Source organism: Nyctereutes procyonoides, unplaced genomic scaffold, assembly GCF_905146905.1.
Source record: "Nyctereutes procyonoides isolate TBG_1078 unplaced genomic scaffold, NYPRO_anot_genome, whole genome shotgun sequence".
NCBI classification, from domain to species: domain Eukaryota; kingdom Metazoa; phylum Chordata; class Mammalia; order Carnivora; family Canidae; genus Nyctereutes; species Nyctereutes procyonoides.
The window spans coordinates 12,040,336-12,059,171 of record NW_026575024.1 but is presented as its reverse complement, the minus strand read 5'-3'; the positions used below and the strand labels follow the sequence as shown (position 1 = coordinate 12,059,171).

The 18,836-nt window shown below is 38.1% G+C and overlaps 1 protein-coding gene across 9 annotated transcripts in view; it reads right to left on the bottom strand.

Moving 5' to 3' along the window:
* STAU1 (staufen double-stranded RNA binding protein 1) overlaps positions 1–18,836 on the bottom strand; it is a 55,043-nt gene that overhangs the window by 32,031 nt on the left and 4,176 nt on the right. For 2 of the 9 annotated variants that reach the window (XM_055301743.1, XM_055301751.1), the window contains exons 2-4: positions 12,312–12,382; positions 4,890–5,178; positions 2,973–3,097 (exon numbers count right to left, since the gene is read on the bottom strand). The exons of 1 other annotated variant lie outside the window; for it this stretch is intronic. In XM_055301743.1, the coding sequence (XP_055157718.1) occupies positions 2,973–3,097; positions 4,890–5,094 (330 nt within the window). In that variant the 5' untranslated portion in view covers positions 5,095–5,178; positions 12,312–12,382. Of the gene's footprint in view, positions 1–2,972; positions 3,098–4,889; positions 5,179–12,311; positions 12,383–18,836 lie in introns of those variants that run through there. 6 more of the 9 variants (XM_055301769.1, XM_055301779.1, XM_055301796.1 and 3 more) reach the window with 4 other exon arrangements.

Here is an 18,836-nt window from a genome sequence, read left to right as displayed (position 1 = left end):
GATACCTGATGTGGACTACAGTATGTCACTTGGACCTTGAACATTTTTTATGGCCATGGTTTAAAAGGCCTGGTCATTATCTTGGCAACTTATCCCTTCATCCCCATTTTTTGTTTTTTATAAACACCAAAAGATATACATATCATTGACTAGCATTAAACGGCACTCTATGACAAAACTATGCTTTGACAAATGGAGGTAAACAAAGAGATTAAGAAAACATTTTCCTATATATTAAAATATTAAACATCGATTATTTGGAAGTCCTCCAAATAGAAATTGTCTTCCAATTACTTCTCATGGAAGAAATATAGCAAACTTGATTTAAAAACATAGTAGTATCTCATATAAATTAAGATGTTCTCATGCGTTTGTGGTCTCTTGTCTGAAAACACAATCTGAGAAGGACCAAAACTTGAATAAATATAGGAATGTCAGCCAGGCTCTAAAACACTGCCTTCTACTTCCCTAAGACTATACTACTCAGACACTGCCTCCTCTTTGAGGAGAAAATCTGATCCACACCAAGCAAAGATCTAGAAACGTTTCTCAACTCAAGGAGGCATCCAAAACAGCTAATTTTATCCTCAGCAAAAGCTGATAATGGCAAGCTTCTTTATTCTGTTTTAAATATAAAGATAACCCAAATACACACTCCTTTCTTAAAATTAGGTTATGTTAATCCTATCAGAACTAAATTAATACTCCATCAAAACAACACGACCCATCATACCACAGTGATTCCCTAACTTTGGTGCTCATCTAGGAAGCTTAGTAAAATACACATGCCCAGGGATTTTGACTAAGAAGCAGGAGGAGGAGACCAGAGCAAGTGTATCTTTAATAAGCTCCCCTAGTGATTCTGACGCACTGCGGAAGTTGGAGACTCACTACTTTGGAATTTAGTAAGACCAACTGGAGCTTTTATTTTTCTGCTTTTATCACTGGATATCACTCTGTTTCATTTACAAATAATTTACATGAGAAACGCTGATGTGAATGCATCTACATCATTTGAAAATGTCCAGATCATTGAAATTTGGTGCCTAAAGGGATGGGTGTGACTTGCCTTCACAGCTGATTTTTCTTGTAGGTCTTAACTTAAGGATTCCCTCAGTGCATAGCTTCCACTAACTGGGAAAAATTTAAAAATCCTCAGCCCACTGGAACCATTAGGGGATCCTCTGAATTAATGCTGCAGATCACAAGGTTACTAATTTAACACTGATAGCATGGACTCAAAACCCTGGCTGGCCTGAGCAGCAAAACAGCAGGAGCCTACAGTGCTATGCAATTCTCCAAGGCATTTCATGATCCTTTCATAGAAGAACACTGAAGGGGAAAAAAGCTAAGGAAACAAAGAGTTAATTTCATCAACAATCTTGCCTTTCTCCAGCACCTTCCCCATTCCTGTTGTTGCCACTCTGCTGCCTCCTGTGTGGAGGGTCAGTAGTGGAGGTTAAAATCTAGGTTTCAAGAGAATTAAAATGACACCATACCACTGATTTTTTAAAGAGTCCAATAGTCACCTAGGAGGGAATATCTTTTCCTCTTTGAATAACTTTAAGGTTAAAAAAAAAAAAAGGGCAGTTACAGATTGAACACACAGCCAAATTATCTACAGTATCACTAAAGTTTAAGTGAGAAAGTACGTATTTCAAAAAATACCAAAAACAGTCAATAAAGGGAATCCCAAAGTTAAGGTCTGCAAAAAAAATCCTGTAGAAGAAATAGAACAGTTATAGAAAATCACTAATTGCCTTCCAAAAGTAAAGAAACATTTCAAATATAATCATGCTTTAGAATAATGTTAAAACTCGCTTCATGTGAGTACAAATTTCTGTTTCTTAAATGCATAATAGCTACCATTTCTGAAGGACTTATTAACTGCCAGGCATTGTGCTCCACACTTTAATACATAGTCTCTCGTTTAATTCTCACAGTAGACCTATTTGGGTAGGTATTATCCCCATTTTACAGATGAGGAGACTAAGGTTCAAAAAAGTAGTAGTTTACCCAAGGTCACATAGCTAGAAGAAACTGAGATTTAAACCCAGATCTGTCTGACACCAAAGGCGACTCACCTAACTACACTATGGTTCCTATTTAGGATTGCCGCTGATATTACTTTTAGTCAAATGAAAAAAAACTTGTTATCATTCAAGGTTTGAGGTTTGCATGTCAAGAAAAATGAGGCATAAAGAGACCAATAACTCATCCTTAATTATATTCTCTTTACTGCAAAGCTAGGATCGGAAATAGAGGCCCAATTCCTTTTCTCTGATACCATACCCTCTCTCACACTGCAGCTGCAAAGATAAAACCAGATATGCACACATTTAAGTTCCAAGATTTACATTAGTACAGATATCAAGCAAGCTTCAAAGACTGAGTTCCTGAATAACAAATAGTAAACATTTAAATTACAGTCAGTCTTCCATTCTCTAAGATATGGGGAAAGACAAGGATAAGTGAAATCAGAGACAATCCAAAGGACTCACTTTGAGACTAATTTCTACCTCTCATCTTCAAACCTTTTACCTGGATTGCTAACAAGTGGCAAAATGGATTTCCTGTTCCCCTCTCCCTGCCCAGTCTAAGGTACACATGCAAGGAAGCAGGAAAGGAGCCAGAGCAGGCTGTAGCCAGGAGGCCCAGAGCCTGGAAAACTCACAGGAAATCATTCACAGGTGCTTGGGAATTGTCTCTATTCAGAATCCTAAAGACAATCACACACTAACTGGAGTTTTAAAAGCCACATATCCCAAAAAGAAGCATGTCTTTTCTTTGACCCATTCTGCAAGGATGAAGAGAAGCGAATTGCCAAAATCTCTACTTTTGCATCTCTTGAAGATAGCCTCAGTGACTGGAAAGCATGTATTCTGCATCACAGCACCACTTGGAACAGCATAAAAAGACAGAAAACATTCCTGGTGGGTTATAAATGCACAAGCAGTATGGACAATATTTACCTTACAGTGAGCTGGACCTTGCTCACGCAAAAGCTTATACTCAGGCTGAATCTTGTTGAAACGGGCTAACTCATTCACAAGACACATTGGGGTTTTCTCTTTGGGGTGTGCCATGCTAGAAGGAACTGAAAAATAACGTAAGAGCAATGAAGTCAACCAGCAGTATACAGGACTGCTGCTCTCCCGGGGACATGAAAAAAGAGGGAAAGCAGAAGGTCTAAGGATTCAGAGCAGCAGTGTGATGCACAACTGCAAACCACATGGTGGCGCCTGCTTGAAGACACAGCTGGGGTCTTCTCTGAACCGGCTGAAGCCAGGGAACCTAGGAAAGTGTGTCTTCCCAAGAGAGAGAACTGAGGTCAGGGGGAATAACTAAACCATGGCAGCAAGCAAGATTTGAAATCAGATGAAGCACTGTTATTATAACCAACCACGGGAATTACACAGAGGTCTTGTGAGCACAGACACACTGGTTACCACAACAGCTGTCAGCCGGACCCTGTCGGTTATTGCACAAAACTCAACGTGCCAATGCCATTTCTCAAACAACGACTGTCGTTTCCCACATGGCTAACTTCTCGTTCCAGGGGCACCCCTAGTCTTATCTCCAGAAGCTGCCATCCTCAGATCTTATCTACTTCTGAGAATTATACAAGTAAAATAAAACAGCCTTGGAGGCGGGAGTTTTACAAGTCAGTAGGATGTAGATGTAAGATCACATTAGAAGAAAAAAGCAGTAAATCCCAGAGGACTGAAACAGTCTGTGACATTTCCTTTGAAGATGGTCTCCAATGGCAAATTTGGGGAAAACTGAATCCTGAATCTATTGGGTATGATGACAAGTCAAGATTGCTCTCCGGTGAGCCAGTCCAAGGAAGCCTAGAGGTAGTGTGACAGATGCTGTGCAGCTGAGAGAGGGACGAGCCAACACTCTAAGAACACATTTATAAAGTGAAGGAAATGAGAAATGAAGGAGGAAATGCAAGGGAAACTGTCAGGCACAAGGGGTTGAAAGAATTTGTTAGAAGGTGACTCTGCTATGGAGACACCCATGCTGGCACCCCATTTAATTGGTTTTGCCACTTTGGGGAAAGGTTGGAAAGCAGAATATTGTTTTCAGAATTGTTTATTTTTCAGGGGTTTCAAATCTTTTCTCATCAATGAGCAGATTTATTTATAAATTTTTAAAAACATAATCTCTAAACCCAATGTGGGGCTTGAACTTATAACCCCAATATCAAGGGTCACATGCTATTCAGACTGAGCCGGCCAGGTGCTCCATCAATGAGCACACTTAGTTCATTTTTATTTTCCTAACAGATTTAAATGCTTCTAAACTTATTTCCTCTTCAAAAATCTCTGCTTCTTTGGATCAATTTTTAATTGGTCCTCACTGTGACTTCTAAACTACGTCTGGAATCTCAAACTTACTTGTTCAAAATAAAAATTAACAAATGCCAATGCACTCTCTTGCTTTCCAGTGAATCTGGCTGCTCCCTTGCTTGGGATATAATCTTTATACACATCTAAAACAGGGGCTTTCACATACAAAGATTCTTTGTCAGTTCTGGGAAATAATTTTAAAAGCAGAATTTTCCCATACAACAAAACATATCCAGAGTGGTATTTACTGTTCAATCCTTTCTGTTGGCCACCACTTTATAATAAGTTAGGTTTTATAGTTTAGTTTACAATTCCCTTTCTTACACTTTGAAATGGTCTGTCAACTCAGGCCTCCGTCAACCCAGTATACAACCAAGTGTTTTACATCTGGAACAAAGAAGTGTGGGTGTTAATACTTTCTTCTGCTTCTGGAAGGTAATGTGAGAGCTCCCTACATCTGCAATCTACTTATCAGATCAAAAAACAGGCTAAGAAAACATTTGAAAAAGAAGACACTTGGATTCATACGCTTACCTGCAGCTGCACTGGTGGGTGTAATAGATGCAGAGGGTAAAGCAGAGTTTTGAATAGGTCTACCTGCATTTTCAGAGGGCAGAGAGCTAGTAGTAGAAGGAATACTCATCAAAGGCTGTGAGAGGAGAGACTGGTTCTTGTTCAGTATTTGGCTCCCTGAGAGAGCAGCAGATGGGTTCTGAACTTGCACTTGAACTTGAGACATGGTCACTTTCAACAAAAGTGAACAACTGCAGGTAAACAGCTTTCAGTGCAGGTTAATTCAGTGCTATGAAGTCTAAAGTTCTACCTAAAAGTTGTAAGGGAAAGAAAATAAAAAGGTAAATTATAGAGGAGATATGTAATTGCCAATATTCAGTCAAAATTGGTGTCACCTACTCAAGAATGAAAATAGTCCCACTGAGCCTGTAGCTATGCTGATGTATTAGAAGTGTGTTCCCCTCGGTACACAGTGAAGTTCCTGGCCTTGTGACTTTCTGACAGTGCTTTTAAATGACTCGCAATACCCATATGCTCTGCATGTTTATTTTATAAAGAGCACCAGTAGGGTTTAATGACATTCATTGTTGAAAATTAAGAATTACAAACTACAGCCTGTATTCAAAATGTCTAATTAAAAAAATGTGGGGGAAAAAAAGGAAAAAAAAAACTAAAAAAAAAAAAAAAAGTACGGAGACGCTTTCCATACTATATGGGATACGGTATAGATTTCTGGTCTCAAAATTATCAGAAGCTGAAAGCACACTTGGTTCCTAAGACCATTAGTTTGTGAATGTACACACTGCTTCCACTGAAGGGCCACGTGCTCAGGCTGGCACCCTTACAGTTTTCCTTTAAGCTGACTGAAGAAAGACAGGAATTTCTTACTTCTACTGTTTCTTTTTCCTTATGACAATAAAAGATCTTTTTCCTATGAGGTTTGAGATGGTCTCATTAGTTACAGACCCCAAATAAAACTTGCATCTACACCAACATGCAAGATCCTGAGAAATTATTTGAATAGTAAAGAACATTCTATAATGTTTGTATGATTAAAAGCAAAGGTGGAGAAGATGAAAAAGAGAGGAACAGATTTCAGACTAGCAATTTCACTAGTGTGGATGGGAGTGGAACCCAGGAAGCAGAGGAAATGGTCTACTTCATCTTCTAAGTTCCAAAGGCATTATTTCTGAATACATTTAAATTTCTTTATAAGTCAAAGGTAAGGACTGTTCTGCTTACAGTCATGGCCACCATTCAAATAGATGAACGTGTTTAAGTGAGCCAAAAGTACCCCAAAATAACCAGTAACAACAACGAGTAGAAAAGCTAACCAAAACAGAAACCAGCAAATAAATCAGAATTTCTATCACAAAGTAATGGTTACTTTAGTTTTTTTTAAAGTCTCAAAATAATTTTTAATTAAAGCTGGACCTTTGGAAAGAGATGAACAATCAGAGCAATTAGGTAACTTGAGGAATTCTGGCACATTCTCTCTTGATGAGAGCAAAAAGAACTATAAAACTAAAAAGAACCCCAACACCTCAGGTCAAACATGACTTTGGATATAGAGACAGAAGCATCATCTTATTCACCAAAATCGTCCATAATGCAGTTATTCCTTGTTTACTTTTGGAGTCAGAACAAAGGAACAGAGGAGATCCAGTAAAGACTAGACAACTCTCGGGGCACGTGGGTGGTGGCTCAGTGGTTAAGCGTCTGTCTGCCTTTGGTTTAGGTCATGATCCGAGGGTCCTGGGATTGAGTCCTGTATTGGGCTCCCCACAGGGAGCTTGCTTCTCCCTCTGCCTGTGTCTCTGTCTCTCTCTGTGTGTCTCTCATGAATAAATAAAATTTAAAAAATAAACTTAAAAAAAAAAAAAGACTAGATAACTCTCCTGCCACACAAGTTGCCAATATCCAAGAAACAAGTCCAGAACCATCCAGAAATCAGCTAGGATTTTGTTTCATCATTTTGATTTCCTTCACCTGCCAAAAGAGATTTCTCTCTCAAAGCCCCCCAAACCCTTCTCCCTTCTTCCCCCTCTCTTTCTAAACTCTGTCTTGAGGGCATTTTTCTACCAAAAAAAAATTTTTTTTCACTTATACTGTACTCACAACTTCATACTATCAACCACTAGTCACAAGTCAAAAAACAATTCAAAAACAAAGTGCTCCAGAGCCTACCTGCATCCAAGAAACAGCAACCTAATTCTGTCCTGTGTTGCTCTGAGAGTATGAGGCTGAATGAATGGACTAAATTTAGAAAGGGTGGGGCCCAAAGAGACCTTTTTTGGCTAATGCTGCCTACAGCAGGCCTACAGCCAGCATCTCCAGTAACAGACATAAATACACAGATTTTCTAGAAGTTGAAAAAGGGAACAAATGGCCTTTAAGACTGCCCCATAAATGTTACCTTAAGTTCACTTGGAGTTGTGTCTATGTAACAACTGGTTAAAACAAGTAGTCCAAACTGCAAATAAAAATTTTCTAAAATCCTAATAAGGCTGGATACTTTTACAAATTTCTAATTTCCACCATGACCAATACTAAAATTGGACAAACAGTACTCATTAGCACATGAACACTTCTATGTGTCTTCAAGCTTGGAAAGAGAATCTAATGCAATGGTTCTAAAAAGGGACAATTCAGTTCTCCAAAGATATCTTACAATATCTGGATACATTATTTGGCTGTTGCAATAGAAGGACTGAGGACTTACTTGTATCTAGTGGACAGAGGGGCCAAGGATGCTGTTTGGAGTACAAGAGTACACTAACCCACAAAATAAAATCTCACTAATTTAATAAGTAGTTTATATTCTTAGGAACAGAAAATCCCCTTTTCATCTCAAAACACTAAAAAATTAAGGCTAATATTTTACCCAAACAGATGCTCCTCTCCCAAAGAGGAGTCAGGCAGCTAACATAGATAAATGGGGTAAAATATATTATTTACCCACATTAACTAGAACAATAAATAAAGCATTTCACTACTGCTATTTATAGAATTCACAGCAGCATTCAGGGGAATCACGGAATTCTGGAGATCCTACTTCTGTACAAATTTAGCACCTGTCGCTCAATGGTACTATTCTGTCCTAAAGATTAAATCCTTACATTAAAACTTGTCTTTTCTTTTGAGCCTATCTCTAAGGATTACTTTCCACCAAATAAATTAGGGACTCCGAAGAGATTAAAGTGATTTGTCAGTCTTCCTATATAAGAACAATGTTTTATACACAGTAAAATTAGGCTGAAAACTGAAAACACAGATTCCAGCTTTCCTTGGCGCTGGAAGCACCTTTAAGCCTGTGTTGTGCTCCTATTTTCCTGCCTCCTGGCTCCAGCACAGACGAGGCCCTTAATCTTCTGGTTTCTCTTAGAAGAGCTTAGACACCAACTCAGGAAAACACGTTCATTTTATTCTCAAACCCTTATTATCTAGCATATATAAGCACTAGAACACAGGGAGTGGCAACAGGATAGAGTTACAAATACCTTTTTTTTTTTTTTAAAGACTCATAATTCCAAGTCCCAAGTTTGGCTTGGTGACACAAAAATCTCATAAAAATAAAGAGTCTCACCTTGGCTATCAGCTTCTGTTTATCAAGTGTCACTTTTTTTTTTTAAAGAATTTATTTATTCATGAGAGACAGGCAGAAACACAGACAGAGGGAGAAGCAGGCTCCATGCAGGGAGCCCAATATGGGACTTGATCCTGGGACTCCGGGATCACACCCTGAGCTGAAGGCAGACGCTCAACTACTGAGCCATCCAGGCGTCCCATGTCACATATTCTTTAATGGGCTGTGGGAAGGGGAATGTGGGCATATGAACTCTACAAAAGCATTTTTTTTTTTTAAGTATTTTCCATGCCCAGCATGGAGCCCAATGTGGGGCTCCAACTCATGACCCTGAGATCTAGACCTGAGCTGAAATCAAGAGTTGGATGTTTAACTGACCGAGCCACCTGGGCACCCCTAAACATTTTTTTAAATTATACATAATATGTTAAAAAGTGATCAGGCACAGGGGCCTCTGGGTGACTCCGTTGGATGAGCATCTGACTCCTGATTTCAGCTTAGGTTGTGATCTCAGGATCGTCAGATGGGAGTCGTCTTTGCACTGGGCATGGAGCTTGCTTGGGATTCTCCCTCTCCCCGGTAGCATGCCCCCTCTCTTTTTCCAAAAAAGAAAAAAAAAAGTGATGAGGCCTCTCTCTCTCTCTGTGATTATCATAAATAAATAAAAATTTAAAAAATTAAAATAAAAAAAAAAGGGGGGATCCCCGGGTGGCGCAGCAGTTTGGCGCCTGCCTTTGGCCCAGGGCGCGATCCTGGAGACCCAGGATCGAATCCCACGTCGGGCTCCCGGTGCATGGAGCCTGCTTCTCCCTCTGCCTGTGTCTCTCTCTCTGTGATTATCATAAATAAATAAAAATTTAAAAAATTAAAAAAAAAAGTGATGAGGCACAAATGCAAATTCCTTACTCAGCAGTGATCTACCAAGACCAGGCCATAATGAGTGCACCATCTGAGTGAATTGTTTAATATACAAGAAGACAAATCCTTCTAGAAATAGCTTACAGAACTATCACAAGAGTGCTTAGTCTTACTCACTTTCAACTAAGACTGTTAAATCACTTAATATGAAACAACTACTTCACCAATTACAGAAAAACATCACTTTTAATATTTAATTTAATATTAATATAATTTAATTTTAATATTTAATTTGAGTAATACATGACTTATAATGAAGTAGCTATAGTTTTGTGTTCAATACATCATTCCCCTTTGCAATAAGTGACATTTCCAAACAAGATGTGTTCGGAAGAGAGAAGAGAGAAGAGAAGAGAAGAAAAAAAGAAATCACCTCAATTCTGGACATACTTTTAGCCATAAACATTTTACCAAAAGTCTCTCCCTTCAAAGTCCTCCATAAAATCTTATGCAGTATGGGTACACAGACACAAGAGTACTCCAGTCCCTTGCCACCATAAAGCATTAGCTGTATGAACAAAAATTTTTGGACAGTATATTCATTCAATATTAGACAAAAATTTATTAAACATTTACTACATGTAAACCCTTATACGGCAAATTGTACATTCTCAAGTGTCAGAAAAAACCTTAAATTTAAATTTTTCCTCAAAGACACAAAAAGAGATCTTTACGCAACCAACTGTAAATCTATTAATCTTGTTCTCTTTAGGTTTTGAGAGGCTCCACCCTCAGAGAAACTTTGTCACCAACAATTAAAAAGTTAAGGAATAAACTACTTTTCCTACAATAGTCTTGAAATACACCTAAAATGCCCCCATCATTCCTTTACATCCAACAGTTATTTCTAAGATCCTTTTTGGACACATCTTTCCAGCTGCAATGTGGTTTTTACGTTTTCTCCAAATAACTCACCCCACCCCCACAACCACCATGACACCTCCCTACCTTCTCACCCCCTACCAGCATCCACCATCCGGGCTCTGATCCCAGAATACCAATTCATTGACTCCAAACATTATCCAAACACCTGTAGGCAGGGCAGCCACAAATACACAAACATGGCAATCACTATATTCCTACCTATACTCCTACATAACCATTTCTAAATAACAAAGGCAGTGTCAAGCAAATAATATCCAACAGCCAGCCATATATCAAATTACTCAATAATAAAAAGATTCTTTAAAAGAAATATGACCAAACTACTTAAGACAGAGGGAAAAACAAAACAAAAAGACCACTATGTACTTGACGGTCAAAAGTAAGACAGGACAAGTAGCCCTGAGGAGGCACAATCACTTGCAAGACAATAAAATCAACCAAAAATAATGCCTGGAAACAACCCAGGCTGTTCAAGATCTTTGCATCCAAGTGACTGAATGTGGCCCCTGTCTCACACTTGGCTGGGTGCCAAGTGGGCAATGGAGGATTTTCTTTCCACACAAATGTAACCACTGGGTGGTCCATTTAAAGAAACACTTCATAAAAGAGAATTCATTCTTAATTGTTCATCCTGGAAAAACCATCATACCAAACTAAACACTAAAGTGAGAAAAACTTTACCTCTGTAGCCTAACGAGCCGCAAACCTCACCTTCTTTTCTAGCTTTGAAACCTCATCAAGCTCCCTACTTGCATTCCCTAGGAGGAGCTCTTAAAAATAACTAAAGTCAAACATACTATTTTTTACAAACATGGAAATGTTTTTAATATCTAAACTTATAAAAACATAGACAAATGTCTTAAACCAACCAAAATGAATAACTATTCATGATCTGCTGGAGATTTTTCAGAGTAGTACTGTGTGACCTATTCTTAAATAAGGGGCTTAGTTCAACATAACAGTTAACTGGCTTTTTCTTTCAGAAAAGGGAAATTGTATTCTGTAACTATGTGCCATTTACCTAGAAACTCGACTGCATTTACCATCATCTTCATGCAAAACAGACCAGAGCCAAGACCCAGTTTCTAAGAAACCAGCCTTGCTGCTAAGTAGCAACCAATAATGTTAAATCAGATCAAACTTCTGAGTTGTGGCTTTCAGTTCTACTCCCAAATTAAGATAGCAATTATCCATCCAACTCTTGGCAACCCACTGTCCCATGCCTCAGTTTCCCCAGAACACTTTCTAACAGGAAATTTGGTAGCTGTAGCAATTGGAGCTAAAATAATGAAGAAATCCTGAAGCATGGTAACAGTTCAGTCCTTTGAAAAGAAAAGCATTAAATAAACGGAGTGTAAATCCATTCACTGAGCCTGGTACAACTCCTCTGATTTCCTTATGCTTCAATTTCCTCATTCCCAAAGAAAGTTGGGTTTGACTTGTCCACTAATCACTACCAGTGATATGGTATGATTCTATACTTCCAGCTCTAAGAGGTTAAGGGCTAAAATACAAGGCAGTATTAACAGATGCGGTATATTTTGCAGTGCCTTGATATAAAACTAAAATCCTCAACTCTTACAAAGCTTTTGGTCTAGACGATCAGAAGGAGCCAGCAGTAAATGGAACTTAATTCATAGCCCTATCTCATGACAGAAAACAATGTTGGATACTCTCCACAAGTTTGAAAACCAAGTTTTACATAAATAACCTGAGAAATCAAAGACAATCTACAAAAGCTGCTATGAACAGGATGCTTACCAACCAAGTTATGTCTAATGACAACTTTAGTGGCCAATTTTCACGTCTCGACATTTAAAGTACATGGCAGTGCTGGCTAAAGGGTTTCACATTCTTGCCAACAATCTTCCCTGCAGTTACTTTCTAATTAAATCTCAAGAGTAAAAAGAAATTCAGACTGCATACAATTTCTTCTGTTTCTCTAACATTACAGCCAGAAATAAAAGTCATTTTCCATACAGATCATTCAAAAATTCAAAAATATTACAGGTTATCAACAGGCCTGAAATTACACAGTCAAATTTTATGTGTACCTTAAAAAGAGGTGCTCCAGGAGTAATGCTGTTTTGGTTCAGTTCTAAGAGGTTATGTGGTTAGGAAACTCCTAGAAAATAAGAAACAATAATAATTTACTAGAGTAGATCATTTCTGAAAACAAAGACATATATTGCTCAAGTTTGGGGGAAACCTAAAATCCACAAGTAGATGAAAGCATGATTTCATGGCTTGAAGCAGCACCCTGTAGAATCCACAAAAGACACAACTGCCTGCAAACTGGGTACTTTGTGGAGACATGACAATAAGAGAGCGGTGAATATCTCGAAACTAATTTTAAGGAAAGAAACTGGGCATCATACACCGTCTGATCACACAAGCTTAGTTTTTAAACTCATGAGGTCCCCCCCCCACTTTTCACTACCAGCTAAATATTTTATTCATAAATGCCCTTACCATATACTTGGTCATGAAAATACAACTGCACGGGAAAATTCAGAAAAACACACTTTGTACAAAAACATTCTTATATTAAATTCCAAAATACAAAAAGCGCATTATCACTAATAAATCCAAACCATAATCATTCTTTAGAACTGGATATCAGGTGACATAAGAGTTTCATTCTCAAACTCTCAGATCAGATTTATCTAGAAGTATCTTCTTTTTTTAAAAGGTAGTACAAGTGATCCTTGAACAACACAGGGGTTGGGATGCCAACTCCCCACTCTACACAGTCAAAAATCCACGTATAACTTTTCACTCCCCAAAGACTTAAGCACCTATAGCTTAGCTGTTAACCAGAAGCCTTACCCATAACATTAAGATGATTAACACATGTTTTATGTTATATGTATCATATACAGTATTTGTCCAATAAAGCTAAAGCTAAAGAAAAGATTAACAAAGTCATAAAGAGAAAATACATATACAATACTGTTCTGTATTTATTTTAAAAATCCGCACATAAATGGACACATGCAGTTCAAACCCATGTGGTTCACAGGTCAACTGTAGTTAGTACAAAGACAATTCCTTACCTTGAGATACCTTTTGCATTTTTACAACATAAAGGAATTTCACTCATTTCAATTTCTCACTGCTACTGTGACTTAACAAAGGATAAAAGTAGCTGTTCACTATCAAAATAATTTCGGAAATAGGGATCCCTGGGTGGCGCAGCGGTTTAGCACCTGCCTTTGGCCCAGGGCGCGATCCTGGAGACCTGGGATCAAATCCCACGTCGGGCTCCCGGTGCATGGAGCCTGCTTCTCCCTCTGCCTATGTCTCTGCCTCTCTCTCTCTCTCTCTCTCTCTCTCTCTCTCTCTCTGACTATCATAAATAAATAAAAATTTAAAAAAATTAATTTCGGAAATAAAATAAACTGATTTGTTTTACAGTATTTTAAACAATTCAAGTTCTTTTTGCAAATAGTATGCTATACTAATAACTTTCCAATCTAGAGGCCTGCCGCTCCATAACCTCACCCATTCACAATACTAGCAGGAGTGGAAACTGGAAAAAGCCTCTGAGCAGCCCTTACAAATCTCTAAGACCACCTAGGAGAGCCCATGTCTTCTACTCTTAGGGGTGCCCCTCAATTTAAGCCCATCTGTGAGGAACAATTATGGTAGGTTTGGGTATCTAAGTTTTTTCAGCCCAACCCAGAAGTTTAAAAAATTAGAAATACATAAATAAATAAGAATGGGAAAAGGGAGCTGCTAGAGTCAGACAATGACAACAGTAAGAACAACCGCCAACAACTTTACAGCAGAGGAAAAAGGAGGGGGTGGGGGGAGAAATACAGCAGCTTGCAACCATCTGGATTTCAGACATCTTCACACAAGACAAGGATAGCTGACACTCTATACATTCACACTCCTGTGAGCAAACTCAGTTTTTGAAATCCCCTAACTACTTTCAAATGATGATCCGAAACCATCATGATTATGACCAGTGTAGCTACATGGCACTTACTTTCTCCAAGCAGTGTTAGAGAAGAGAAACTGGGGGTTAAGCCCAACTCCCTTACTTTCCCACTCAAGAAAACATACTAGAATGCAAAAGAGTGAATTACATTCACTGCTTTATTCACTCAACAAATAATTACTGAACACCTATCTGCAGGCAGTATTCTAGGCACTGGAGAGAAGGAAGTGCACAAATAAGATACGGTCCCATGAATTGTGGAATTCATGTTTATACAGGAATAACTTTGAACCTGACACAAATTTAAAGAAATAATTCACAGTGGCATTTTAATTCATAATAACAAATCATTTATAATACACATTATCTCGCAACTAAAGACATGTAAGGACAAAAAGACCCTTTGGCTGCAAGATGCTGATTTAGGGTAAAGGCAAACAGAACAGGGCTGTGCGGGTATGACTGAGGAGTCTTGGCTAGAGATGTGTTTGGGTCCCAACTCTGGTGTTGAGCTGAATAATAAATGCTTCATTTAATATGTTAAGAGGCTTCAGGGATCCCTGGGTGGCTCAGAGGTTTAGCGCCTGCCTTTGGCCCAGGGTGCAATCCTGGAGTCCTGGGATTGAGTCCTGCGTCGGGCTCCCAGCGTGGGGCCTGCTTCTCTCTCTGCCTTTGTCTCTGCCTCTCTCTCTCTGTGTCTATCATGAATCAATCAATCAATCAATCAATCAATCTTTAAAAAAAAGAGGCTTCAGGGATCCCTGGGTGGCGCAGCGGTTTACCGCCTGCCTTTGGCCCAGGGCGCGATCCTGGAGACCCAGGATCGAATCCCACGACGGGCTCCCGGTGCATGGAGCCTGCTCCTCCCTCTGCCTATGTCTCTGCCTCTCTCTCTCTCTCTCTGTGTGTGACTATCATAAATAAATAAAAATTAAAAAAAAAAGAGGCTTCAACCTTTTAATATATTAAACGAGGTGACCACCATCAATTTCATATGATTAATAAAATAATAACTGTGTACTGCTTGGGTGGATTAACTTGTAATAGAGGTGAAATACCTGTAAAGTATGATACTCCATACCAAAGTTAGCTGTTAAATATCGCTTTCTTAGGATATATTGTAACTCATACTTGTTCAAAACATGCTATTTAAGAAAGAAAAAAAAACCCTGCAGAATTAGAAAGAACTTTATAAAAAAAAAAACTTATTCTTTTTTTATGTTTGGTGCCTAAATAAGTAAATTCTTTTAACAGGGAAATCAGTACCCAGCAATAGTCATACCCTAAATGTTCCAGACTGTAAAGGTTCCCTATACTACAAATAAAAAGGGAATTATTTACCTAACTCTATTTCTATTTAACTGTCATCTAGGTGAAGGGTCATAGAGCTTCAATGAGCACAGGTTGGCTAAATTGTGCAACAAAGAACATAAGCCTCTAAGCATAATCAGTCTTATCATTACATATAAATTATCTTCTTTCTGACAGAGGAAAGGACTGCCTAGCATTTTGTACAAAATCACAATGGCATCAGCAGACAATGGCCTTGTTTGTATCAGGGTGGAATCTGCAAGAGTAGAAAATTCATGCCTCAGTTAATTTTAATCTATAGAAAGCATGGACTTCAAAAAGCAAAACTGTGAGAGAATCAGACAAGATCTAGTTAGATCAAAAAGCTTGTGCCTGAGGGGAGCCAACATAGACAATTTAAGAAGCAACATGTGCTCACTTCATCCCCAGACAAGACACATTTCCAACACCTTTTCGTGATTAATGAGATACACGTATGTCATTACAGGCTACATGGTCACCTCAGTTGAGGTTATAAAACAGAACGGAAACACACACCATCTCATGAAAACCTCAAATCTAACAGGCAGGTTTAATTTCATTGATCTGCCTTTTAAAACTAGCCATTAAGAGAGGACTATTGCCTGGGTGGAGAACTAAAGAGGCTTCCTATGCAGATCATTGATTCAAAGAAAGTAAAAAAGAAACTGTTAAGGAGGCAGTTCAATACTAAACAGAAAGTTACACGAAATATTCCCAATACCATCAGCAAGGAAAGGGATGTTAGGGCTGGAAGGCAAAGAGGGAAACAATCACCAAGGCCTATAAAGTTAAGTGGAAATTTAGTTAATGCTTATCCAATAGGAATATTATAATTCTAAGGAAACTAATTTTCTTAGCAACAACCTTGTCTATAGTTCATAAATCATTTTTAACGAACTTCATGAAGGATTATAGCAATAATTTAGAGGAGAGCCTCCTACAACACACAGGTTAATGAAACCTCCTCTTCTTCCCCATTTACTTCTAAGTAGTTCCCTGCACCCCACAAACCTCTGAATCAACTTACAAGTTTTAGTTTAATGTGACTGTAGCAATCTATCACAACAAACAAAAGTAAACTATAAGTCCATTTCAAGGGAATGACGAATAGAGTTCATTTTAAAAACTGAGTATTACTGAAACAGACTTTTTGTCAAATTGGTCTGAAGTTCTAGTGAACAAAAATCATCCTAGCTATGATGAAGCACTGGTGACACACAAGAAAACAACTGTCCTAAACAAAAAGCACCCGAGCATAATTAGAGATGAAGTGTGGTTCAGTGAAAACAGCTGAAGACCTCACTCCAGTTACCTGGCCTCCCAGACAGGCCTCAGTATCTGCAGCTACTAGAACTGATGTCCGCAAAGACGTTTTCAAGTATCAGAAATACAACATAAATCATCTACTTCAACTTTTAGCACCAAGGAAGAGCTCGATGAACAGCAGCTTTTATATTATTAGATAAATTCAATCTGACCCTTCAGATCCCTTTCCTGCATCAAATAACCCTCACCCTGTAATCCTAACCTACCTACCACATGGTTAAGAGCTCAATAAATAGTAGCAAGTATTATTATCCAGCAAATTTACTAATCCTGTCCTCAGCCACATAAACATCTATAAATATAAACTTATAGCTACACACCACTTGTAAAAAACATTTTAAATGGGAACAGAGAACATGCTGACTAAAATCAACCCACTCACTGCGCAACCAATTCTAAAACTACATCAAATATAGAGACAATCTAATGAACAATCCTTTTTATTTAGGCAAAGACCTCAGGGCACTTAAATTTTTTTAGACTTTGTAGTCTGGTAGACATTAACAAAAACCTTTCAGAACAATTATGACCTGTGTATCATATTATAATAAAATAGCCTGGTTTGCTCCCATTACTGTTATAAACTCACAAAGTCATCACACTTCTCCCCCAAATTAGATTCCAGATTAAACAGAAGCAGATGGGCTACAAATTTAATATTCAGAAGACTAATTTTTAATCGAAAGCAAATACTTTCTTGGATAGATTTTCCTACCTTTTTTGCTTTCAGTAAATATACTTTGAAGGGGCCCCCTGAATATACTCCTTCAACAAATAAACAAACTTGTATAATTCCAGAAAATATAACTAAGTCTGCAGAGAATTTGTTTCTACCTGCTCTTATGTGGTGACATAGATCACTTTTACATCAACCTTATTCACTACTATGGGAATGTATATATTTAAAAAATTAAGCTCTCTCAATAATTTGCTCATTTTACCATTTTTTTAAAATAATAAATAATTTTCTTTGGTAAGGTTTTCTAGTTCAGAGCATTAAATTGTCAGCAAAACAGATATCCAAACCAACCACCTAGCGTTATTTGTTAAGATCAACGTAGCTATATATTTGTAATCCTATTATCTCCTTAGTATGTGAGAACAAAGGATTTGGCCAACATTATTCAAGCTTTGTAATACTTGACTAATACATAAGCACACCTTGGTGCAAAAAATTCATTAAACATTTCTTTAAAAAAAGCAAAAAGTTCTGGAGCCTAAGCAAATCTGGAAACAAAAATCATCAAAACCCTTGGCTTTTAAAGATCCAGAGACACCTTACAGGGCTGCCTCAATTTAAAATTCACTGTGGTGGCTATGTGTGCTCAAGTATTTAGTGTCCTGATGCTGCAATTTATTTTGAAATGTACTAAAAAAGAAAATGAATTAATGAATTCAAAGAGACAGACAAATGAACAGACATGATAAAACAAGTGTGGTAAAATGTCAATGGCAGAAAACAGGTGGTAGATATACAGGCATACACTAACACTCTTTAGGCTTTGTTATATATTTAAAATTTTTCATAATAAAACGTCAGGCAAAAATAAGGATAGCAAATAACATGTCTTCTCAGAGTTCAATCTCTAACTCATAAATTACACTTCTTGGAACAGCATAATGCTAAACCTTGATTTTAATGAGGTTTTATTTAAGGAAAAGCTCATGCCAAAAACTATACCAGAAACATGTTAGCCACAAAGATCTGTCACCAAAAGTTTACAATTTAAAACAACCTGTTATAGGTTTAGTGTGAAGCAAAAGGTCTAGTGTGAAACAAAATCTGCCATAAAATTCTCTAAACATTTCTGAACGCTGCAGAATTCCATTCCAAGAGAAAGAAAGCAACCTCAAAAGCTCTCATTTAAAGGGGAAGAATTGGGTAGCCCAGGCGGCTCAGCGGTTTGGCACCTGCCTTCAGCCCAGGGCCTAATCCTGGAGACGGGGGATCGAGTCCCACATCAGGCTCCCTGCA